Source organism: Anomaloglossus baeobatrachus, chromosome 5, assembly GCF_048569485.1.
Source record: "Anomaloglossus baeobatrachus isolate aAnoBae1 chromosome 5, aAnoBae1.hap1, whole genome shotgun sequence".
In the NCBI taxonomy this organism is placed as follows: domain Eukaryota; kingdom Metazoa; phylum Chordata; class Amphibia; order Anura; family Aromobatidae; genus Anomaloglossus; species Anomaloglossus baeobatrachus.
The window spans coordinates 321,945,945-321,972,771 of NC_134357.1; the positions used below are offsets into that span (position 1 = coordinate 321,945,945).

Here is a 26,827-nt window from a genome sequence, read left to right on the forward strand (position 1 = left end):
ACATCAAATAGGGAAGCATCATATCCCAGTCTTTCCCGTCTTTGGAAATCACCCTTTTGAGCATGGTTTTCAGGGTTTTATTGAATCGTTCCACTAAACCATCCGTCTGAGGATGATACACAGACGTACGCAACTGCTTGATCTGGAGTAGCCGGCATAGCTCTTTGGTCACTTTAGACATGAATGGGGTCCCCTGATCCGTAAGGATCTCCTTGGGCAACCCCACCCGGCAGAACACAGCAAACAACTCCCGAGCTATAAGCTTTGCTGCAGTATGTCTGAGGGGTATCGCCTCTGGATACCGGGTGGCATAGTCAACGATCACTAGGATATGCTGGTGCCCTCGAGCAGACTTTACGAGGGGCCCCACCAGATCCATCCCTATTCGTTCAAAAGGGACTTCTATAATGGGTAACGGTACCAGCGGACTGCGAAAGTGGGTCAGGGGTGCGGTAAGCTGACACTCCGGGCAGGTTTCGCAGAACCGTTTTACCTCCCCAAAGACCCCGGGCCAATAGAACCTTTGCAATATTCGCTCCTGCGTTTTCTTGACCCCTAGGTGACCACTCATCAGGTGTTTATGAGCCAAGTCGAGGACCCGCCGGCGATACGGCTGGGGCACCACCAACTGCTCTACCCCTACGCCCCGTATTTCATCTACCCGGTAGAGTAAATCCTGCTTAAGAGCGAAATGGGGGTATCTTACCTGGGCACCAGGCAGCTGTGCCACCCCGTCAACTACTGTCACCCGACTCCGGGCATGTATTAATGTAGGGTCCTGGAGTTGGGCTGTCCCAAACGTATCCGGGGACGCCTCCAACTCCGGGATGGGCTCGACCGTCTCAGCCTCTCCTGCCAATACCTCTAGGGGCGACCTATCAGGTTCACATCCTGTCCCTATCATGGGGACCCCTACGGCAGGCGTCCCGGATTCAGGATTGTAGGGCTCAGGTCCCGGACTGACCAATATCTGAGGGGACTTAGGAGGTCCCTTCCATAAAGTCCAAAAATAGGGCAGATCCCTTCCTAGGATCACATCATAGGGAAGAGTATTAATAAGTCCCACCTCATGTTGCACCTGACCGCAAGGTGCTGTGATGGTGACCATCCCCGTGGGATAGTCTCGGCGGTCCCCATGTATGCAAACCACCCCCACGGTACGTCCTGTGGCCTTTACTTTAGCCCTTAGGGTTGATCGCACAAGGGTCACTAAGCTTCCGGAATCCAACAAGCCTGTAACCGGACATCCATTCACCTGTATTTGGCACAAGTGGGGCTCAGTCTCTGGGTATGAAACCAAAAAAGGTGTTTCTGCACATAAGAACTTGTCATACAAAATCCATCATGATTAGAAAAAATATCAAATTTTATTCAGTCATAATTGAAATACAATATTATATTATTTTATTACATGCTGGTATACACAGAATTTAAAAGAACCCTACCCCATAAAAACAACCAAAGAAACAACTGGTGCGTTGTGGAACAAACATAGTATCAAAAATTCATGTATCATACGTATATAAATTCCTGGGCATAAGTAGGCAAGGGCACATCCAATAATTGCCCACAGCTATATTAAAATGCCAATTAAGCTCAAAATATTTTTAGATCTTAAACCTGCAGTTTACAATTCATATTGCGGCCAGATCTATGATTCATAACCGTATGGGTGGAATAAGGCTATTTTTCAGTTGACAAAACTAATATGTATATCATTTATAAGGAACACAATATCCAAAGACAATGTATATAGTTCAGTCCAATGCACAGGGGCACAAGGCTTCCCGTTAGAGGTAAAAGGACTATTTTATCTACCTGATATTTGCCTTATATTACAAATAAATCACCCCCATCAAAGTTGAAATAGTTCAGAGGGCCAAGGTTAATGTCCCCAGATGGTGGACCACAACGCCCAGCACCTCAATGTAAACACTGGTGCGCTATGGAACAACCATGAAAACAATATTTCCCATATCGCATATATAATTATGAATTGCTGGGTGTAAATAAATGAGGACACCTCCAAAAATTTCCCACAAGGTCATATCTCAAAGACAAAAACACCTCAGTCTCTGGGTAGACCAAGTCAGCGGTACACACCACCTGAGCATACATTGAACCCCGCCGGGTAACCCCACAATCCATGGGCTCTGTGGTGAGTGGACACTGGGCTTCCATATGTCCCACCCGCTGACACCGCCAACATCTAATAGGGAAGGACACCCCCTTGACGAGTTGTCGTTTAGGGTACATAGTTTTCCGGACCTCAGGGACGGGGGGTGCGGCCTCAGACGGGACGGTAGCGGACTCCCGCACCGGTGTCAGCGGTGGGTCCTTGGCCCTAGGCTTGGAGGGGCCGGACCGACGGGCGGTACGCAAAGTCTCAGTGTCCCGTATCAAGTCCTGCGTAGCCACATGCCGCTCTACCAGGGACACTAATTGGTCCAGGGTACTCGGGTCACCCTGTCCGACCCACCGTTGAACGGTGACGGGTAAAGTGCGCACAAAACGATCCACTACTACCCTTTCCACCATTTGCGCCGGGCTCAGAGTGTCAGGCTGCAACCACTTTTTTACAAGATGCAACAAGTCATAGGCCTGGGAGCGTACGGGTTTGGCTTCCTCATAGAACCACTGATTTACCCGCTGAGCCCGTACATAGGTATTCACCCCCAACCGAGCCAGTATTTCGGCTTTCAGGGTCACATAGTCAATGGCGTCCTCGGTACAGAGGTCCAGGTACGCTTTTTGGGGTTCCCCCGTCAGATAGGGCGACAATACCTCAGCCCACTGCGGGGTCGGCAGCTTTTCCCGCTCGGCCACCCGCTCAAACACCGCCAGGAACGCTTCCACATCATCACCCGGGGTCATCTTTTGCAACGCTTGTCTCACCGCTTTCCGGACGCTGCCGTCGTCACCCGGTCCCGGGGTTGTTGCTGCCGGTCCGGCACGGATCGACTTGGCCAGGAGAACCATCTGTTCTTGGTGCCTTTTTTCCTGCAATTGCAAGGATTGCTGCTGACGTGCATTGGCCTGCTCCATCTGTTCTTGGAGTTTTTTTTCCTGCATTTGCAAGGATTGCTGGTGCTGTTGCTGCTGATGATCCAACGTCCGGATCAGGTGTGTATTCATCTGTTGTTGCTGTGCAGTAGCCTGAGCCAGCTGCTTTAGTATGTCCTCCATGGCGTCACCGGGTTTGGGCTGTAGTATAGCCGCTCGAATCCAGGACATGTGCTACTGGGTCACCAGGGATGGAAGCTACACCTCACCGGCTGTCATGCCCGCATTCTCCACCATATGTGAGGTAGCGTCGTCGGCTGCGCTGCAGAAGACACGGGATCCAGGCACCAAGGTTCACAGCACACGGTTTATTATCCAAAGAAAAAGTCCACAATAGTACATATGTGCCTTTCCGGCAGAGAACTCAGGGAGATGTGATCACTCCCTCACACCCGGCACACCTGCCCTCGTTCCTGTTTCCATTTAACCCTTCCTTAAGCCTGTAGGGAAACAGCATTAACCCTGTAGTGGATTTATTTCCTATCATGGAGTGAGCACAACCGGGGCGAGACATACCGGCCGTCATAGATAACCCCGGTCACAGTCTCACAATACATACACACATATACACACACACACACACACACATACATACACACACACATATACACACACACATATACATACACACACACACACACACACACACACACACATATATACACATATTATATATATATATATATATATATATATATAGCCGGACTACTATAACTAACTCCGTTCTACATCTTTTATATATATAATATAATGATGTAGAACCGAGGTAATTATATTAGTCCGGCCCTCTAAAACCATCCCAATTTCTTATGCGGCCCCATGGAAAAATTAATTGCCCACCCCTGAGCTAGAGGGTGAAACACGTAAGACAGACGAAGCTGGGACCAAACTTGAACCAGTGCGTCTGCCGCAAAAACCTGAGGATCGTGGAGCCACGGTTTGACGGCTGAGATAATCTGCCTCCCAGTTTTCCACGTCTGGGATGTGGGCTGCGGATATGGTGGACTAGGAGTCCTCCGTCCACTGAAGAATGCGTTGAACCTCCAACATTGCCGGGCGGCTGAGTGTCCCGCCCTGGAGGTTGATGTAGGCAAACGCTGTCGCGTTGTCTGACTGTACTCGAATGTGCCTGGCCGCCAACAGATGGTGAAAGGCTTAGAGAGCTAGAAACACAGCTCTGATTTCCAGCACATTGCTCCAGAGGGCTGATTCGGACAGAGTCCAAGTGCCCTGCGCTCCATGGTGGAGATATACTGCTCCCCAGCCGGATAGACTAGCATCCTGGTGAGGATCACCCGGGACAGGGCCAGGAAGGAGCGTCCCTGAGACAGAGGGGCCGAAGCCACCACTGAAACGAGCCCCTGATCTGTGGCGAAGCCACCACCCCGTGGAAGGAGGAAGTCCGCTTGTTCCAACAGCGGAAAATATCCAGCCACAGAGGACGCAGATGGAACTGGGCAAGGGAATCGCTTCCATTGACGCCACCATCTGATCCAGCACCTGTATTAGGTGCCTGATGGAACGACGTCGACCGCCAGCGGAGGGACTGCTGTTTGACTAAGGGCAGCTTCACAAGTGCCGACAGAGTCTCGAATTGCGTCCCTGGGTACGTGAACTTCTGGGTCGAAGTCAGAGTGGACTTGGACAGAATGACAAGCCACCCGAATTGGTTAGAGTGGCGAGAGTGAGCGAGGCACTCCGCTAACAGTCTGCACTGGATGAAGCCCAGACTAGAAGGCCGTCCAGGACAAAAGGATCACTGCCAACCCCTAGAGGTGCAGGACCGCAATCACAGCTGCCCCGACCTTGAGAATACTCGAGGGGCCGTGGCTAACCCCAAGGGAAGAGCCACGAATTGGACCACTCCGATTGCAAAACGTAGCCAACGCTGGTGTGAAACTGCGATTGGCACATGCAGATAGGCATCTCTGATGTCGATGGATGCTAGGGAATCTCCTTGGGTCATTAATTGATCGCAGAGACTCCATGCGAAAATGCCGCACCTGAACATGCTTGAGAAGCTTGAGATCCAGGTCGGAAGGCACCGCCCTCTTCGGGGACTAGGAATAGATTTAAGTAGAAATCTCAGAACCGTTCCCAGTCGGGAACCGGTACAATTACTCCATTGGCCTGCAAGAATGCCACGGCCTGTGAGAAGGCGGCGGCCTTGGAGCAGGGGGGAGTTGACAGAAAAAATCTGTTTGGCGGGCTGGATAGAACTCTATCCTGTAGCCGTGGGAGATGGTATCCCGCACCCACTGATCGGAGACGTGTTAAAACCATACGTCGCCAAAGTGGGAGAGCCTGCCACCGACCAAGGACGTTGCTGGCGTGGCCAGATAGCCAGGAGGAGGCTGACTTAGTGGCAGCATCTCCTGCGGTCTTCTGAGGACGCGGCTTCGTGCGCCATTTGGGTTTACGATCCTTGGCTGAGCTAGTGGACGAGGCCGAGGGCTTAGAGAACGATCAGATGGAGGAACGAAAAGAACGAAACCTCGACTGATTCCTGCCCTGGACAGGTTTCCTGGTTTAGGTTTGTGGCATGGAAGAACTCTTCCCGCCAAGAGCTTCCTTAATAATTTCATCCAGTTGTTCCCGAATAGTCTGGTCCCAGCAAAGGGGAGCCCAGCAAGGAACTTCTTTAGAAGCATCTGACTTCCGCTTCCGAAGCCACAGGAGCCTGCGGATAGCGAGGAAATTAGCCGAGGCCACCGCAGTGCGGTGAGAGTCTCCAGCATGGCAGACATGGCATAGGATGAAAAGACTGAAGTCTGGAAGTTAAGGCAACCATTTCGGGCATAGAGTCCCTGTGAGGGAATGCATCTCCTCTAGAGAAGCAGAGATGGCTTTGAAAGCCCGCACTGCTGCAAAAGCTGGGGAGAACGAGGCCCCTGCCGCCTCCATACAGATTTGGCCAGAAGGACAACCTGGCGGACAGCAAAACCTTAAGTGAGTAGCCATCAGCCACTGATACAACGGTCCGGGCTGAGAGTCTAAACACCGGAGGGACCACCTTTGGTGAATGAGCCCACTCCTTGACCACCTCTGGTGGAAAGGGAAAACTGTCATCAGAACCACGCTTTGGGAAGCGTTTGTCAGAGCAGACCCTGGGCTTGGTCACAGTGGCCTGAAAACTGGAGTGGTTAAGGAACACACTCCTTGTTCTCTTAGGCAAGGTAAACTGGTGCCTTTTTGCCAGAGAGGGTTGCTCCTCTGATACTGGCGGATTGAGGTCCAGTACAGAATTACTGTACAGTGGGATCCTTAGAGAGGTGCCGTCAGCCACTGATACAACTATCCGGGCTGAAAGTCTAGACACCGGAGGGACCACCTTTGTTGAATGAGCCCACTCCTTGACCACCTCTGGTGGAAGGGGGAAACAGTCATCAGAACCACGCTTTGGGAGCGTCTGTCAGGACAGGCTCTGGGCTTGGTCACAGTGGGCTGAAAACTGGAGTGGTTAAGGAACACACTCATTGTTCTCTTTAAGGTATACTGATGCCTTTCTGCCAGAGGGGGATGCTCCCCTGATACAGGCGGATTGAGGTCCAGTACAAATATAATGGACGCAATCAAATCATTAGCATCTGCATCACCTTCGGACAGATCAATGGTACATGAAGTAGCGTCCGAGCCCCTAGTGAAGACATCCTCCTCGTCCAGTGAGTCAGCTCGTAAATCAGAGCTGCGGGACGGGGAAGGACAGGGGACCCTGCGTCTCCATTTTAGGAGGACGGGGTCTGAGACCAGATGAAGAGTCGTCTGTGAGCTTTGCTGAGCGAGCCGTAGCAGCAGAAGCGCCCTGAGAAGGGGGCTAATGCATGCTCAGCACCACCGGAGCCGGAGCAGCTGGAGGGACCACTGATGAGCCTCCAGGCTGAGGGACCACTGTGTTTATGTGCTCGGTACAGGCAGTACGAGTCTACATGCAGTGCATATTAAGAACAGCCTTGCAGCCTTGCTCTGATGTGAGACATGCTGCAGAAGTGGGGGCTCTGTCCAGAATGACCCCCAGCAGAGTATATAAACAGAGAATATAAGCAGCTGCACAACCGGACGTTGTGGCTTGCCAGACCGTTTAACATACATTTCTGTGCCCTCCAGTCCCCCAGCCCAGGCCCCCATTTGTCACAATGTGGTATCTCTGTGCCTATGCAGACATTGAGAACGCTGATAAAATGGCGACCGGAGCGAGGAGAGGGGGCGGGGCCTACTCTGAGAGCGGGCAAATGAGGTATACAGGGGAGGGAATCTTTCCTCAGTGAGGAGTGTCCGTTCCCTGTGCTGAACAGCCGCTGGGCGGAGCCGCACTGTCCCTCTGCATGACTGACATGCAGGGGCAGTGAAACCGAAACTAGGCCTCAGGCGAAGCCGGGGCCTAGATTTAAACATGCGGCCAGCAAAACTGGAGAACCGGCCGGAAATGTTAACACAGTCATATAACACACTCTCCCCAACATATAAAGTACAAGGGACCCCTAGAAGGTGCCAGGTCCCTGGGAGGTGAGCGCTCCGTCCGGCAGGATCCTGAAAGGGCTGCGGATGGAGACCGGTCTCCTGCAAAGCAGTGAGAACCGTGATGGCTCCCACTTCAAGCCAGAGCCCCAGGGGATGGTGAAGGAGCGCGGCATGTCAAGGCTCCAGCCTTGTAAAATCAACCTTAACAGCACCGCCGACACAGTGGGGTGAGAAGGGACATGCCGGGAGTCCAGACTGGACCTGCTTTTCTTCCAAATCTTTGAAATCAAAAATCAGAGAATGCATGTGTGTGTGTGACCTCCTGAACACAAAGCATTGAAACTGGCTAGGACTGGCTACCAGGGGGTGTATATGCTAGGAGGGAGGAGCTACACGTTTGAGTGTAGTACTTTGTGTGTCCTCCGGAGGCAGAAGCTATACACCCATGGTCTGGGTCTCCCATAAGGAACGATGAAGAAATTGAAATTCTGGCTGCCTGTGAGCTGGAAGATGAGAGGAACCTGCAGATGTGTCAATTATAATCACACACAGCTTTACAGGGAGATCAGAAGAGCCGAGAACGTTCATCACACATCATACTGGCAACGCCCTCTTCTATTTATAATAATCCCTGAAGGCAGATTCTCATACAGATCAGTGTCCGGCCCATAGTTTGGAATTAGCACATTTACATATAAGAAGAACATGGATTTCTCTAGAATAGTACATTCAGAGGTGTTAGGTCTACATACAGATTCCCTTAACAAAAAAAAAAAAACTTTATCCCACTCTACAGCCATTATTATATCCTGTGCCTAGTTTAACATGCAAAATTTGGTGAAGGTCCTCTTTAATGACTGGAACCTCAAATGCCTGGTAAAAATCTTAGTAATTCCCTCCTACTGTATGTACTGTATCTCACACGACACAAGAGACTTGACTTCAAAGTACAATTTGACCACCGTATTTTTGGCAAAGAATAAAAGCTCATATAAACAGCATGACAAACAATGTATGCTACAAACTTTAGAGCTACTGGCACTAAACTCTGTGTTAAAAATCTCACCTGGATTCAATAAGACGCTTGGCAGCCTCTGCATATTTAAATAACAATCGTTTTGCTTCCTCTCGATGTTTGATACGTGACAACCTGGAGAAATTAGAAGCGTGAATTTATGAGATATAAAAACAAAAAAACGAAACGGCAAAGACAAGTTTACTGCATTCATTACATGTGGGTATTTGCAATTAAAGGGAACCTGATTAGAGATTAATACTGCCTGAATAGAGGCACTGCAGCTGTTTATGCTGCAGAGGCAGGTCCGCAGCGACAGCACACATATAGGTAGAGACCAATCAGCCTACAGAAGCAAGGCATATAGAAACTGCTGGCTGGTCAAAGTACCATATGTTTTCTGTGAAACACCGAGGCTGCTTCAAAGTAAAACATACATAATACAGGCAGTATTAGAATGATGCTGCCTGTGGGTCGGGCAGTAATGTCAGGTTCCCATTATATGCCTGAAAACATATGGGAAGATTATTACCTAATTGGAACATCATTCATTATCTCCCTGAACATGGATGGAGACACTGCTGGGTCACAGTCACTGGGAAGGAGTGGGTCTGGTCCCCGATCTATCACCTTCCTCTCCAACAGCCAACGGTTAAATGACTCCCGAGGTGGCTCAATGCCTTAAAAAGAAAACAAAACAAGAGAAATTTTATTATTAAATACATATATTGACTTTAGTCCGCAACTTACCAATATAACATAAGTGTACTTCTATAACTTCCAATCCTTTGACGTACACTGAACAAAAATATAAAACACTTCTATTTGCTCCCATTTTTCATGAGCGGAACTCAAGATCTAAGACTTTTTCTATATACACAAATGGCCTTTTTCTCTCAAATATTGTTCACAAATTTGTCCAAATCTGTGTTAGTGAGGATTTCTTCTTTGCAGAGATAATCCATCCACCTCACTGGTGTGGCAAGATGCTGATTAGACACCATGATTATTGCACAGGTATGTCTTAGGCTGGCTTTTGTAAAGGCCACTCAAAAATGTGCAGTTTTACAGTATTGAAGGAATCCGGGGGATGGGAGTGTCAGAAAAACGGATTTTTGTGTACTCACCGTAAAATTGTTTTCTCTTAGCCATCACTGGGGGACACAGGACCATGGGTGTTATGCTGCCTATCCATAGGAGGACACTAAGTAGATGCAAAAGCATAACTCCTCCTCTGCAGTATACACCCCCTGGCCAAGCCAGGCAGCCTCAGTTTTAGTACACAAGCAGTAGGAGAAAAAAAAACAGTAAAAACTTCTCAACAGAGGAACAAGAGAAAAGAAGAGTCATAACCAAATAAGGTACTGAGAGAAGCAAAGCCCAAGCAGGGCAACTGGGTGGGTGCTGTGTCCCCCAATGATGGCTAAGAGAAAACGATTTTACGGAGAGTACACAAAAATCCGTTTTTCTCTGACGCCTCATTGGGGGACACAGGACCATGAGACGTCCTAAGCAGTCCATGGGTGGGAAAAGTAAAAAAACAAGATAACGCAACCCAAGGACTAGGAACCAGTCCCAGACAGCCTGGAGCACCTACTGAGAGAGGTGCTCTATTGCCGTTTGCAGAATTTTCCTACCCAGATTTGCCTCAGCTGAAAACTGGGTATGGATTCTGTAATGCTTTGAAAAAGCATGTAGGCTAGTCCAGGTCACAGCCTTACACACCTGTTCCACTGAAGCCTGATGCCGAATGGCCCACGAAGCGCCAACTGCTCACGTGGAATGAGCCCGCAGCCCACTAGGAATGGGCTTGAGTTGCAAGCGGTAGACTTCCTGGATCGCAGAGCGAATCCAGCGAGCCAGAGTTGCCTTTGAAGCTGCCTGTTACTTCTTAGGCCCCTCAGGAATGACGAACAAAGAGTCCGTTTTCCTAAAGGGGGCTGTCCTGGATATGTAATATCTGAGAGCTCTGACGAGGTCTAACGAATGCAGAGACCTTTCCACCCTATGAACTGGGTGTGGACAAAAAAGGAAGGCAGAACAATGTCCTCGTTCAAATGAAAACGGGGTAGGAACATTTGGAAGAAAATCCGGAAGGGGGCGCAGAACCACCTTGTCCTGGTGAAAGATCAGAAAAGGCTTGCGGCAAGAGAGTGCTGTCAGCTCCGAAACCTGTCTGATCGACGTAATTGCCACCAGGAATGTTACCTTCCAGGACAGAAGAGCAAGGGAGGATTCCTTGAGAGGTTCAAAAGGGAGACCTCTGGACCGTCCAGAACGAGATTGAGGTCCCATGGGTCCAGCGGCCGTTTGTACGGTGGAACTAGATGGGAAACGCCATGGAGGAAGGTCTTGACTTGCGATTTTTGAGCCAGGCGGCATTGGTAGAAGATTGAGAGCGCTGAGACCTGCCCTTTAAGGGAACTGAGAGCCAACCCCGCTTGCAAGCTGTCTGTAGAAAGTCGAGAATTCTAGGGATGGCCAGAGGAATAGGCTGGACGTTAGTTTCTCTGCACCATGAAAGGAAGATTTTCCACATACGGTGGTAAATGCAGGATGAAGCAGGCTTTCGGGCGCTGATCATGGTGGAAATAACCGCGGGGAAAATCCCGCTCTTGTTAATACCCAGGTCTCAATGGCCATGCCGTCAGCTTCAGGGCTCTGGAGTTCTGATGGGAAATGGGCCCTTGGGTCAGCAAGACTGGGATGTCTGGAAGGCGCCGCGGTACGTTTGCGAGCATTTGTACTAATTCGGCGTACCAGGTGCGCCTGGGCCAGTCCGGTGCTATCAGTATCACCGGGACTCCCTCTGCCTTGATCTTCCTGATTACCCGCGGCAGCAGGGGTAGAGGTGGAAATATGTAAGGCAGGCGGAAGTGGTGCCAGGAGCAGACTAGAGCATCCGCGCCGATGGACTGCGGGTCGCGTGCCCTGGCTTTGAACGAGGGTACCTTTGCGTTCAACCTTGAGGCCATTAGATCCACGTCTGGCGTGCCCAGCGAGTGCAGATGTGTAGAAACACTTCTGGGTGGAGAGACCATTCTCCGGCGGCCAGGCCTTGGCGACTTAGAAAGTCTGCTGCCCAGTTCTCTACCCCCGGTATGTGTACCATTGATATCACTGACCCCGTTGACTCGGCCCAGCTGAGGATCTTGTGGGCCTCGAAATAAGCCGCTTTGCTGCGGGTGCCCCCCTGCCGATTGATATAGGCTACAGCTGTCGCATTGTCCGATTGGACTCGAATGTGATGACCCGCTAGCAGAGGGCAGAACGCCCTGAGCGCGAGGAAGATCGCGCGGATTTCCAGGATGTTTATGGGTAGGGAAGACTCCTGGGGCGTCCAACGTCCTTGAGCAGTGTGGTGCCGGTACACTGCTCCCCAGCCTAGGAGGCTGGCGTCCGTGGTCAGGACCAGCCAGTTCATTGGGAGAAAAGATCTCCCCTTCGATAGGGATGAGGACCGAAGCCACCAGTGGAGTGCATACCTGACTGAAGGCGTCAGGTGAAGATGTTTGTCCAGGGAGAAGGGGCTCTTGTCCCAGGCAGCTAGAAGGACTAGCTGCAGTGGGCGGAGGTGCAGTTGAGCAAAAGGTACTGCCTCTATAGCCGCCACCATCCTGCCGAGCACCTTCATGCTGAATCGAATGGAGCGAGACGGAGGACGTAAAAGGCAGCATACCACTTGTCGAAGAGCGATCGCCTTGTCCTGAGGGAGATAGATCAAGCCCCGACGGGTGTCCAGGGACATGCCCAGGAAGGTGATGGATCGTGCTGGGACCGGGGATGATTTGTCTAGAATCAGTAGCCACCCTAAGCGGGATAGCGTGTCCAAGGTGATCTGTGCGCTGGTTGAGCAGTCGCGGAAGGAGGGGCCTTGATGAGGAAGTCGTCCAAGTAAGGGAGAACGACTACTCCCCTGGCGTGAAGGACGCTCATGGCGGCCGCCATGACTTTGGTGAAGACCCTTGGTGCGGTGGCAAGGCCGAAGGGCAGGGCTACGAATTGAAAATGGGAGTCCTGAACTGCGAAGCGGAGGAACTTTTGGTGATCTGGAGCGATGGGTATGTGCAGGTACGCGTCCTTGATATCTATGGAGGCGAGGAATTCCCCTTCAACCATGGATGCAATAATGGACCTTAGGGACTTCATTTTGAATCTCCGTACGTGCACAGGTTTGTTCAGGTGTTTGAGGTCCAGGATGGGTCGAACTGACCCCATCCTTTTTGGGGACCACAAGGAGGTTGGAATAAAAACCCCTGAACTTCTCGTCGTCCGGGACGGGTATTATCACTCCTGCTGTTTGGAGCGAGTGGATTGCTGAGAAAAAGGCCTCGCGTTGCTTTCGAGTCTTTGGGAGGTTTGAGAGAAGGAACAGACTCGGGGGTCTGGTCCGAAATTCTATGTGGTAACCGGAAGACACAAGGTCTTGCACCCATTTGTCGTCTGAGGCGGCAGCCCAGATGTGTTGAAAAGAGCCGCAGTCGGCCTCCTACAACGAGTGTGTCTTCCGGGGCGCCAAAGGAGTCATGAGGGGGGAAAAGTTCGTGGATGAGTCTCCCTGGTCCTGGACTGTTTCGGTCTAGGCTGCCATGACGAAGTGGGTTTCGGGGAGAGCTGAGAAGGTCGGTCCCTGCGTAGTCCGCGGCTAGTGGCGGGGGCAGAGCGGGATGTCGACCAACCAAATGAGTTCCAAAAGGAGCGGAACGAGGACTGTGGACGTCTGGTGAAGGTCGTCCTGGGCTTCAGCTGGGGAACGGAGGTACTTTTTCCTCCCGTGGCGTCAGAAATGAGCTTGTCCAGACGTTCGCCAAACAAATCGGTCTGGAAAAAAGGGAAGGCCCATGAGAGACTTCTTGGAAGCAGAGTCCGCTCGCCATTGTCGGAGCCAGAGAGCTCTACGGATGGCTATTGTATTTGAGGCGGCAAAAGCTGCGCAGGTAGCAGCATCAATGGAGGCCTGCATGAGGTACTCCGCCGCAGCGGGAATTTGAGCTGTTACCTCTGTGACGGAATGAGCGAACTGGGATTCCTCAAGCGAAGTGTTAAGGGATTCTGCCCAGACCGAGATCGCCTTTGCGACCCACACAGAGGCAAAGGAGGGCGAGAGGGAGGAACTCGCAGCCTCAAAAGAGAGAGCGGGCGAGGTGCTCCACCTGTCTGTCGGGTCCTTGATGGAGGAACCATCGGGTAATGACAAGAGCGTTTTTGTGGCAAGGCGGGAGACCGGGGGGGGGGGAGGTCGACCGAGGGCGGATCGGCCCAGCCCTTAGGGGCAGGTGGGGCAAAAGGGTACCGGGACTCCATGAGTTTACGGTTACTGAAGCGCCGGTCAGGCTTCTCCCTTTGCTTTGTGAGGATATCCTGAAACTCTGGGTGATCAGCGAAAACCTTTTGGGGTTTCCTTGCCCTCTTAAGGAGACCACATGGTCAGTGGTAGTGGATGGGGGATGCTCCACATGCAGAGCTTGGTTGATTGCTGCTATAAGGGAGTCTATTGCAGTTTGATCATCTGCGGAGGGTGAAACCAAGGAATCATCCTGGTACAAACAGCATTCTCCCTCCTCCATCTCTTCAGAAGCCGTGGAGCGTGTGGGAGAGCCTGCCCTGTGTGCTCCCGAGGGAGAGCCCGCTGGAGACACCCGGCTGTGTGTTCTTTTCCTGATCCCTGCAACCGGTGAAGCATGTGCCCGGATTACGTCAGAAGGATCCTCCATAGGGGTATCCTCAGGCTGCGTTCCGTCCAGGGACCCAGAAGGGTGTGGAGGACGACATTGCATAGCCAGCACCAGGTTCTGTGACAGTTTTTCCATGGATTGGGACAGAAACTGTGCCCATTCCAGTGGGCTGGGAGCCCTAGGCTCTGGGCTGACGGTTGCGGCGGTGGTGGCAGGGGGGGTCTTGGGGAGCTATAGGGACACAGGACTCACAGAGAGAAGAGGTGTGTTTACGTGGTAACTCAGCGTGGCAGGCAGTGCAGGCTGAATAATAGACTATGTGGGCTTTAGCACTCTTAGTGCCCTTAGAATTCTGCATGTTTCTAATAGGAGTATGCCAGGAGGGGGAGCAATGCTCAGAGCAGAGCTGCAAGTGAAGCAAGCACCTTACCCGAATCAGCCAATGGCCATGTCCTCAGGAAGGATGCAGCTCTATGGAGATCTTCGCACGCATTCCTGAGGGGGGCGGGGCTTATCGCGGCCGCGGGGGGCAGGGCTTAGCGCTATAAGAGCGCGAAGATGAAGTCAGTGTGCCCCCCCCCCCGCTGTGGGTAGTAAAAAACGGCGGGAAGGGAGCTTCTGATAGTTTTCCTCCCTCTCCCTCCAGTCAGCACACAGCTTGTCACTGGTGGTTATCAGCCGACTTTTCTGCTAGAGCAAATAAAACAGAGCAAATAAACAGGTGGATCCTTCTCTCCTCCTTGCACCCAGCAAGGGACTTTCTCATAATAAATACTGTAGATGTCCTAGGGCCTTCCCTGCAGCGTCTTTTCTCCCTTTGTCTGGGAAACCAGTCAGGGGGATCTCACCTTAAACACTGCTTTCCAGGCAGTGAAAATAGCAGATTCAGCTTGCTGTGTCCAGTCACGCCGGTGCCATATTCAACTCAGAGCCTGCAAAGAGGGGCTGAGGAATTGGTGCCATATTCAACTCAGAGCCTGCAAAGAGGGGCATAGGCCTCTACCCTGGGCTTTGGAAAATCGGTGTCTGTGGAACTCGTCGTCCAGCCCAGGATCCAGAATCGCAGGAGGGGGTACATGGAGGCGACACTCCACGTTCCCGCCCGTTGATGGTAGTGGGAGATAGGTCCCAAAAGGAAACCATCGCCCTCAAAAAATAACAAACCTTGAAAGGAAGTGCCTCCTACAGACACTAAGCTAAAACTGAGGCTGCCTGGCCTGGCCAGGGGGTGTATACTGCAGAGGAGGAGCTATGCTTTTGCATCTACTTAGTGTCCTCCTATGGATAGGCAGCATAACACTCATGGTCCTGTGTCCCCCAATGAGGCGTCAGAGAAAACCAGTCAGTATCCTGTGTGACCATCATTTGCCAGTCTGTCATCATCCCTGGAGGGAACGCCTCTCCAACATGCCAGACGCAGAAAGTTTTGAGGGAGCGTGGAATTAGCAGCACAGTACAGAAAATTTGCAGTACAGAAAATTTGCAGCACATCCAACCGGCCTCAGAACCTCAGACCATATGTAACCACACCAGCCCAGGACCTCCACATCCAGCATCTTCATCTCCCAGATAATCTGAGACCAGACACCCGGACAGCTGCTGCACAAATCAGTTTGCATACCCCAAGAATTTCTGCACAAACTGTCAGAAACCATCTCAGGAAAGCTTATCTGCATGTGCGTCATCCTCATCGGGGTCTCCACCTTACTGCAATTTGTCATCATAAATGACTTGAGTGGGCATAATCTCACATTTGATGGCGTTTGGCACATTGGAGGTGTTCTCTTCATGGATGAATCCCAGTTGTCACTGTACAGGGCAGATGGCAGACTACGTGTAAGGTGAGCGGTTTGCTGATGTCAATGTTGTGAATGGAGTGGCACATGGTGGCGGTGGGGTTATGGTATGGGCAGATGCATGTTATGGATAATGAACACAGGTGCATTTTATTGAGGCTATTTTGAGTGCAGAGAGATACTGTGACGAGATCCTGAGGCCACTGTTGTGCCATTCATCCACGACCATCACCTCATGTTGCAGCATGATCATGCACAGCCCCAAATTGCAAGGGTCTGAACACAATTCCTGGAAGCTGAAAACATCCCTTACATGGCCAGCATACTCACCAGACATGTCACCCATTGAGCATGTATCAGATGCTCTTGATGAGCGTTTAGGACACCGTGTTCAGGTTTTTGAGACTGGAGGAACTTGATCAACTCTCTATGTGAAGGAGATGTGTTGCATTATGTGAGGCGAATGGTGGTCACTCCAGATACTGACTGGTTTTCTGACCCCCCCACCCTCGAATACCTTCAATACTGTAAAACTGCAGTTTTAGTGTAGCCTTTTATTATGACCAGCCTAAGGCACACCTGTGCAATAACCATGCTGTATAAGCCGTATGTAGACTTGCCACATCTGTGAGGTGGTTGGATTATTTCTGCAAAGGAGAGGCGCTCTCTAACACAGATTTAGACACATTTGTGAATATTTGAGAGAAAAAAGCCTTTTGTGTACAGAAAAAAAAAAGTCTTTGATCTTCAAGTTCAGCTCATGAAAAACGGGAGTAAAAATAAAAAGTATTGTGTTTACATTTTTCTTCAGTGTAATTTCCTATTAAAGAGGTTCTTCAGGACTTTTTATTGTTTTTGTGTATGGGTTTAAGAACTAAGAGGTAGGTAGTTGTTACCCACCTGCCTGTTCTGCACGGGGATGATCTCTGCTGCCTCAGCTGGCAATTCCCTTGCTTCATTTCACTTCTCTTCAACAGAACAGCACCTTCTCTACCGGTCTGCCCTGCCAACACCATGCATTGAGAGTCAGCTCCTCACAATTAGGTAGAAGGGAGCTAGCTGACAATTGGCATGACGTGTAGCAGGGAAATCGTCCGCAAGAACAGTAAGTGACTGCTCTAAGTAAGCAGAAATTGTCAATGGGCAGAACAGGAAGGTAGTTAGCAACTACATGCCTGTTAGACTACGCTCCTATGATCAGTATCTGTTGAGGTTTTGATACTGCAGAATTTCTGCACCTTATTTTACTCGCGTTTTTTTAATTTTGTTTTTGTGTGCCTTTTTGACTCTGCATTTTTTTGTTTCCGTTTGGTGTATCATCCTTTAATTACAGGTTTTGAAACTTCCTGGTATTGGCATTGTTAGGTGCGGATTACATGAATTTTGTATGCGTTTCTGTTGCATATGCGTTTTTTACCTGCATCTAATGTAAGTCTATGGGCGAAATTCTGCACAGAAATCTCAGCGCACCCGCAAGGGAAATGGACATGCTGGGATTGGAAAACGCACTGCAGGTAAGTTTACACAGCACAAAAAAGAAGCACAGTAGACATGAGACTCTTATTAATCACATCTACTTGTTGTACTGTAAAATGTTGAGTTTCACAGTATTCGTGCCTTGGTAAAAGTATTCATACACACACACATATATGTGTATATATATATATTATATATATATATATATATATATATATATATATATATATATATATATATATATATATATATTATATATATATCTATATTACACACACACACACACGTACATACATACATACATACACACATACATATACATACATACATACATACATACACATTGGAACCTTGGTTAACGAGAACAATCCGTTCTGGGAGTGTGCTTGTTAACCAAGTTACTCGTTCAGCAAAGCAAGATTTCCCATATGTTGTTCCACAACTTGTTAAATAATCCATCCTGGTCCCCTATTGTGCCATTCCACACACGCACAGACACACACAAACAAGCACACACATTATTCTCATCTTACCTTCCATTTCATCGCCGGCCTCCTGGATTTAGTAGTTCGCTGGTACCGGATGTGTATCGGGTAACCATCACGGCGAGGGAGGAGCTTCCGCTGCTATAGCGTCAAAGGCAGGAGCTGCTTGCCTCTGATTGGCAAGCGCTCTGCCTTTAAGTAGCGGCTGACAGTGGAATTTCCTCCCTTGTCGCGATGGTTACCCAATACACATCCTGTAGCAGCGAACTACAAGAACCGGAAGGCCGGCGATGGAACGGAAGGTAAGGTGAGCATAATATGTGTGTGAGTGCATGCGTGTTTGTGTGGACTGCAAGAGCGGGTTAGAGAGTGGTGGATGTACGGAACCGGAAGTGTGTGCGGTGAGTATTTTGCTCGTACAGCAAAGCTTGCTCGTAAACTGAGCTACAAATTTACAGAAAGCTTTGTTCGTATAGCGAAATACTCGCTAACTGGGTTACTCGTTAAGCGAGGTTCCAGTGTGTGTGTGTGTGTGTGTGTATTATATATATATATATATATATATATATATATATATATATATATATATATATATATATATATACACATATATATATATATACACACACACACACACACACATACATACATATACACCCACGATAAAATTATAAACCTAAAATATAACTGTTGACCTAAATATGAACAGAACTCACTGACTAACCATCATTATGATTTAGAGCTTGCACTGTCTGCACTGACGTTTTTAGGAAACCATTTTCAGTGACAGATGTACTAATGTCTACAGTGGTATCGAACACTCACAGTTTTCAATGTGGTGTAGATGCCGCTTATACATGGTATTACTGTGCCTCCAGTGCTCAACTTATCAAAAATCTTATGAGGAAGTAAAAATGTCATGGTCATTGCCATAAGTGATTACAGGTTCATGTTGCACAAGACATTTGTGAAGTAAAGGGAAGAGAAAGCAAATGACGAGAACGGACGTCAGCCATTATATTAGCGGAATATATTCATGTCTACGACCTTCATGAGCAAACTTTAGTAACCCAAACAACGTACACTTCTACATTATACATTTATGCCATACATTGTGACTTATGCTGATAATATGAAATAATTTGATTTCAGGGAAACCAGAGCAGGATTCTTCATAAGTGACAGATGTAGCCAAATGATGCTTTGTTTAGACATATACTACATCTGCATCCCAAAGATAGAGCTACTGCTTCCAAATAATGATTTTCATATTTTCCTGATAGCTTTCAATAAATAGGAGAGAAATATAGGTAGTTCAAATCATACAGTAAAGGTCACATTTTGCATAACTTTTAGGCTATGTTCACATGCAGTGTTTTTGCTGCTTTTTTTCTGCAAATACAACCTGCTTAGGCTAGGTACACATTTCAGTTGTTTTGCATCAGTCACATGCGTTGCTTGACGCTTGTGACTGATGTGTTGTACAACGGATGACAAGAATTAGAATTCATTGTCGAACTCCGTTGTAAAAGAGAGAGCGATCAGCTGATCGTTCACAATAGCCGACCGGCTTTTGAGAGCGAACAGATTATCTCCCGGCGGCCGGCTAATGAGAGCGATCAGCGGATCGCTCACAGGAGCCGGCCGCTGGGTGATCAGCCGATCGCTCACAGCAGCCGCCCGCTGGGTGATCAGCCGATCGTTCGGCCGCTGAGAATGTGTGCGGGGCGCAGAGTGGGGCCATGGTGCTGAGGACATCAGTGCCGGTGACTGCATGGCTGGGGACAGGTGAGTGTGTATATATATATATGTGTGTGTGTGTGTGTGTGTGTGTGTGTGTGTGTGTGTGTGTGTGTGTGTGTGTGTGTGTGTGTGTGTGTGTGTGTGTGTACATGCGGAGTGCGGAAGGGGGCGAGGCCGAGCGGGGAAGTGTCGGGCTCCCTGCACACGTAGCCAGGGTAAATATCGGGTAACTAAGCAAAGCACATTGCTTGGTTACCCGATATTTACCTTGGTTACGTGTGCAGGGAGCCAGAGAGCATGCACAGCGAACTCCTACGGGTTGCGCTGCTCAAAAAACGTTACAAGCTGCGTTCCTCCAACCCGGCGGTCAGTCATTCCATGACTGATCAGTCGGGCGGAGGATGCAACGCAGCATCATCAGTCACAATCCGCCGCTCATACATGTCTACGGGAACAACGGAATCCGCCAAACGGATTCCGTTGTTTACCAGAGCCACGGATTGTGACTGATAGAAATTGACAGTAATGTGAACCTAGCCTTACTTAGCAGCAGAAACGCTGAGTTCAAAACATCTTTTGCAGTGGGGCTTTTTGGGTGCGGACTACATGTGTGTTTTGTCCACAGTACATTTAGTAAAGTTGTTTTACTCACCAAAAAAACAGGCAAAAAGAACTGCAAAAATGAAGCAAAACCTGTTGGCTGTGTTTTTGGCACTCTCATTGCTTTTTATGGTTGAAAAACCACTGCAAAAAACACTGAAGGATGCATATTTAACCCATTGCCACCGAAGCCTGTTTTCACCTTCCTGACCAAGCCAAATTTTACAATACTGACCAGTGTCACCTTAGGAGGTAATAACTCTGGAACGCTTCAATGGGTACCAGCGATTCTGAGACTGATTTTCTGTGACAAATTGTTGCTTTTGCCCCAAACTTTTAACTTTCATAAGAGTAACAGGAGACAATGAACCATACAATTTGTTGAGCAATTCCTCCTTTGTACACAGCTAGCCCTCGTGCGGTGGAAAACTACTGTTTTGCCGCACAACAGGGCGCAGAAGAGAAAGAGCGCTAATGTAGCTGTGCAGCACGATTTGGGCTGGAATAGAATGAAGATGCTATGTCAGATTTGAAGAGCCCCTGACATGCCAAAATAGCAGAAACCCCCCACAAGTGAACCCATTCTGGAAATTACACCTCTTGAGGAACTCATCTAGGGGTGCAGTGAGCATTTTCAACCATTGGGAGATTCACAGAATTGTCTAACATTGTTATTTGATTGACAGGTGCAACTGGAAAGGAATATGTGGGTCGGGTTTTGCTATCTATTTCCACCTGTCTCTCTGCCTGCAGCAGAATTAATGTCTATGACGATGACGGGGGAAAAGGCCAGGTAGGCAGACAGGGACAGGAATAGATAACAAGGCCCAACCCACATATTTCCTTCCTGTTGCACCTGTCTGTCAAATAGCAATGCATTGCTGGATCTTTACTTGCACATACCGTATTTTTCGGACCATAAGACGCACTTTTTTCCACCCAAATGTTGAGGGAAAGTTGGGGGTGCGTCTTATGGTCTGACTATAAGGCTGCGGCCGGGAACGAGGGTGCTGCGGTGGAGCGGGTCATCAGGGGCACGAACAGGCAGCAGCAGCGCCTGCCGTGACCACGTGGGCCCGCTCATTACATATGCACGTCCATCCTCCCGCCCATCTCTCAGCGCAGAAGCCGGCGCTGACAGGTGGGCGGGAGGACGACCGGGGACGTGCGCACAGTAAAGAACCGGTCCGCATGATCACCCCTGGCAATTACAGCCTGGAGTGATCATGTGCGGCTGTATTCACTGCCCCCCGCGCGTCGTCGTCGTCGTCGTCGTCATCATCATCATCATCAGTGCGGGGTGCAGTGAATCAGCGTACTCACCCGCCCCCGTGTGTGGAGCCGTCCCCCTGCAGCACGCGATGTCTTCCTGTCTGTGCCGGTCAGCTGATCTGTGCTGGTCAGCTGATCGGCACAGACAGGAAGACATTGCGATGCTGCAGGGGAACAGCTCCACACACACAGGTCATTGCCGCTGAGAGGAAGATGATCGGTGCTGGAGGGAGTGAGGAAAAGGTGAGTATAAACGTTTATTTTTTTCCCCTGTGCTATAGGATACAGGCCATATACCAGGATGGTATATGAGCATGATGGGGGCATATAGCAGGATGGGAGTATATGAGCAGGATGGATGGGGGGTATATAAACAACATGGGGGTATATGAACAGGATGGGGGTATATGAACAGGATGGGGGTATATGAACAGGATGGATGGGGGAAATATCAATAGGATGGATGGGGGGTATATCAATAGGATGGGGGTATATGAACAGGATGAGGGAATATGAGCAGGATGGGAGTATATGAACAGGATGGGGGTATATGAGCAGGATGGGGGTATATGAGCAGGATGGGGGTATATGAGCAGGATGGGGGTATATGAGCAGGATGGATGGGGGAAATATCAATAGGATGGATGGGGGGTATATCAATAGGATGGGGGTATATGAACAGGATGGGGGTATATGAACAGGATGGGGGTATATGAACAGGATGAGGGAATATGAGCAGGATGCTGGTATATGAGCAGGATGGGGGTTTATAGCAGGATCATATACAAGGCAGGAGGATCATTACCAGGATGGGGTACCTTAGTAGAGAATTTGGGGACATTACCCCCATAACAGTGCCAGCAGCAGCTCCTCGCCCCATAACAGTGTGTCATGACCACATTTTTTTGCTTAAAGTTTTATTTTCCTATTTTCCTCCTCTAAAACCAGGGTGTGTCTTATAGTCCGATGCGTCTTATAGTCCGAAAAATACGGTATTTTTGAAATAAAATATCCAATCTCTGTACAAAAGGTATGGTTACATTCAGCATCCTAGGGCTAGTATAGCACTGGCTTTACTTTATATATGAAAATCCTGCTGGATGGTTCTCTCAGGTTTTTTAATTTTCAAAAGGGGTAATAGAAGGAAACAAACAGTACTATCTGTTACACAATTCCTCTTGAGTTTGCCAATACCCAGCAGGTCGTAGAAAAAGAGAATTTTGTTTACTTACCGTAAATTCTTTTTCTTATAGTTCCGTCTTGGGAGACCCAGACCTTGGGGTGTTTAGCTTCTGCCTCCGGAGGACACACAAAGTACTACAACTAAAAGTGTAGCTCCTCCCTCTGAGCTTATACACCCCCTGGTGAGCCAGTCACAGCCAGTTTAGTGCAAAAGCTGAAGGAGAATAGCCACCCACAAGTAGAACAGAGCAAGAGCCGGAACAACCGGAGACTCTGTCCACGACAACAGCCAATGAAAACACGCGGAACAAGGAAATTGCCAACAGGCAACAGGGAGGGTGCTGGGTCTCCCAAGACGGAACTATAAGAAAAAGAATTTAAGTAAACAAACTTCTCTTTTTCTTTATCGTTCCTTTGGGAGACCCAGACCTTGGGACGTTCCAAAGCAGTCCCTGGGTGGGAAATAAACAGAAAAAACTAAGAAGTAGGCAGAACCTAACTTCACAAATGGGCGACCGCCGCCTGAAGGATGCGTCTGCCCAAGCTCGCATCTGCCGAAGCATGAGCATGCACTTGGTAGTGCTTCGAGAAGGTATGCAGGCTAGCCCAAGTGGCAGCCTGACAGACTTGTTGAGCCGTAGCCTGGTGCCTAAAAGCCCAAGAGGCACCGACAGCTCTGGTCGAGTGTGCTTTGATCCCCGGCGGGGGAGGCACCTGCGTACTCTGATAGGCGTCCGAAATGGTAGACCTAATCCAACGGGCTAAGGTCGGCTTAGAAGCTAGGAGACCCTTGCGCCGACCTGTGGTTAGCACAAAAAGAGAGGTGCACCGCCTAAGCGCAGCGGTGCGAGACACATAGATCCGGAGAGCACGCACCAGATCTAGAGTATGTAGAGCTTTTTCAAAGCGATGAACAGGGGCCGGACAGAAGGAAGGTAAGGTAATGTCCTGGTTAAGGTGGAAGGGAGAGACCTTAGGAAGAAAGTCCGGAGTCGGACGGAGAACCACCTTGTCTTGATGAAAGCCTAAAAAAGGTGACTCCGAGGAGAGCGCAGCCAAATCAGAGACTCTCCTGAGAGAAGTTATGGCAACCAGAAAGGCCACTTTCTGTGAAAGACGATACAAAGAAACCTCCCTAAGAGGCTCATAGGGGGGTTTCTGCAAGAACGTGAGAACCAAGTTAAGGTCCCAGGGGTCCAAGGGCCGCCGGTAAGGCGGAATGATGTGAGACGCGCCCTGCATGAAGGTGAGGACCTGAGCCAGCCGAGCGAGACGCCGCTGGAACAGAACTGACAGAGCCGAAACTTGTCCCTTGAGAGAGTTGAGAGACAGTCCTAGCTGCAGACCGGACTGTAGAAAAGACAGAAGAGTCGGCAAGGAGAATGGCCAAGGAGGATTGCCGGTAGAGCGACACCAGGACAGGAAAATTTTCCAAGTCCTGTGATAGATCTTAGCGGAGGAAGACTTGCGGGCCCGAGTCATAGTGGAGATGACTTCAGGGGGAATACCAGAAGCCGTCAAAATCCAGGACTCAAGAGCCACGCCGTCAATTTGAGGGCCGCAGAATTCGGGCGGAAAAACGGACCTTGCGAGAGTAGGTCTGGACAGTCCGGGAGATGCCACGGCATCTCTACGGACAGTTGGAGCAGGTCCGGATACCAAGCTCGCCTGGGCCAGTCCGGTGCAATGAGGATGACTCGACGACCCTCCATTCTGATCTTGCGCAGGACTCTGGGCAAGAGAGCTAGAGGGGGAAACACGTAGGACAGACGAAACTGGGACCAGTCCTGAACCAGAGCGTCCGCGGCGAAGGCCTGAGGATCGTGGGAGCGAGCCACGTAAACAGGAACTTTGTTGTTGTGACGGGATGCCATTAGGTCCACGTCCGGAGTGCCCCATTTGCGGCAGATCGACTGAAATACTGCCGGGTGCAGGGTCCACTCGCCACCGTCCACGCTTTGACGGCTGAGATAATCTGCCTCCCAGTTGTCCACGCCTGGGATGTGGACTGCGGATATGGTGGACCTGGAGTCCTCTGCCCATTGAAGAATGCGTTGTACCTCCATCATTGCCAGGCGGCTGCGTGTCCCGCCTTGATGGTTGATGTAGGCAACCGCTGTCGCGTTGTCTGACTGGACTCGAATGTGCCTGCCCGCCAGCAGGTGGTGAAATGCTAGAAGAGCTAGAAACACGGCTCTGGTTTCCAGCACATTGATTGAAAGGGCTGACTCAGACGGAGTCCAAGTGCCCTGTGCTCTGTGGTGGAGACATACCGCTCCCCAGCCGGATAGGCTGGCATCCGTGGTGAGAATCACCCAGGACGGGGCCAGGCAGGAGCGCCCCTGGGACAGGGAGAGGGGCCGAAGCCACCACTGAAGAGAGCTCTTGGTCCGTGGCGACAGAGCCACTGACTTGTGTAAGGAGGAAGGCCGCTTGTCCCAACAGCGGAGAATGTCCAGCTGCAGGGGGCGCAGATGGAACTGGGTAAAGGGAACAGCCTCCATGGACGCCACCATTTGACCCAGCACCTGCATCAGACGCCTGAGGGTATAACGGCGGAGCCTCAGGAGAGAGCGCACCGCCAACTGGAGTGACAGCTGTTTGTTTAAGGGCAACTTCACAAGTGCCGGCAAAGTCTCGAACTGCATCCCTAGGTACGTGAGACTCTGGGTCGGAGTCAGAGTGGATTTGGGAAGATTGACAAGCCACCCGAATTGGGCTAGAGTGGTGAGAGTGAGCGAGACACTCCGCTGACAGTCTGCGCTGGATGGAGCCTTGACTAGAAGGTCGTCCAGGTAAGGGAGCACTGCCAACCCCTGGAGGTGCAGAACCGCAATCACTGCTGCCATGACCTTGGTGACTTCCCGAGGGGCCGTGGCTAACCCAAAGGGGAGAGCCACGAATTGGAAATGATCTTCTCCTATTGCAAAGCGTAGCCAACGCTGGTGTGAAACTGCAATTGGCACATGTAGATAGGCATCTCTGATGTCGATGGACACCAGGAAATCCCCTTGGGTCAATGAGGCAATGACTGATCGCAGAGACTCCATGCGAAAGTGCCGCACCCGAACATGCTTGTTGAGAAGCTTGAGATCCAGGATGGGGCGGAAGGTACCGTCCTTTTTGGGAACTAGGAAGAGGTTTGAGTAAAAACCTCTGAACCGTTCCCGGGCGGGAACTGGTACAATTACTCCGTTGGCCTGCAAGTCTGCCACGGCCTGTGAGAAGGCGGCGGCCTTGGAGCAGGGGGGAGTTGAGAGAAAAAAAATCTGTTTGGCGGGCTGGAAGAGAATTCTATCCTGTAGCCGTGAGAGATGATATCTCTCACCCACTGATCAGAAACTTGTTGAAACCAAGCGTCGCCAAAGTGGGAGAGCCTGCCACCGACTAAGGACGTTGCTGGAGCGGGCAGAGAGTCACGAGGAGCCTGCCTTGGTGGCAGGACCTCCTGCGGTCTTCTGTGGACGCGCTTTTGAGCGCCAGTTGGATTTCTGGTCCTTAGCTGAGTTAGCGGACAAGGCGGAGGGCTTAGAGGACGACCAGTTGGAGGAACGAAAGGAGCGAAACCTTGACTGAATCCTACCCTGGGCAGGTTTCCTGGTCTTGGTTTGTGGCATGGAAGTACTCTTCCCGCCAGTAGCTTCTTTAATAATTTCATCCAGCTGTTCACCGAACAGCCGGGAACCAGCAAAAGGCAGCCCAGCAAGGTACTTCTTTGAAGAAGCATCTGCCTTCCACTCTCGAAGCCACAAGATCCTGTGGATAACGAGGGAATTAGCCGAAGCCACCGCAGTGCGGTGAGAAGCCTCCAGCATGGCAGACATGGCATAAGAAGAAAAAGCTGAAGCTTGAGAAGTTAAGGCAACCATCTCGGGCATAGATTCTCTGGTGAGGGAATGCATCTCCTCTAGAGAAGCAGAGATGGCTTTGAGAGCCCACACTGCTGCAAAAGTTGGGGAAAACGCGGCCCCCGCCGCTTCATACACGGATTTGGCCAGAAGGTCAATCTGACGGTCAGTGGCATCCCTGAGGGAAGTGCCATCAGGTCTACCTTTGCGGAGT

The 26,827-nt window shown here is 50.2% G+C and overlaps 1 protein-coding gene across 1 annotated transcript in view; it reads right to left on the minus strand.

Annotated features, from left to right (window-relative positions):
* PCIF1 (phosphorylated CTD interacting factor 1) overlaps nt 1-26,827 on the minus strand; it is a 199,871-nt gene that overhangs the window by 94,878 nt on the left and 78,166 nt on the right. The window contains exons 7-8 of the mRNA XM_075349755.1: nt 9,069-9,216; nt 8,588-8,671 (exon numbers count right to left, since the gene is read on the minus strand). Coding sequence (XP_075205870.1) covers nt 8,588-8,671; nt 9,069-9,216 — 232 coding nt within the window. The remainder of the gene's footprint in view (nt 1-8,587; nt 8,672-9,068; nt 9,217-26,827) is intronic.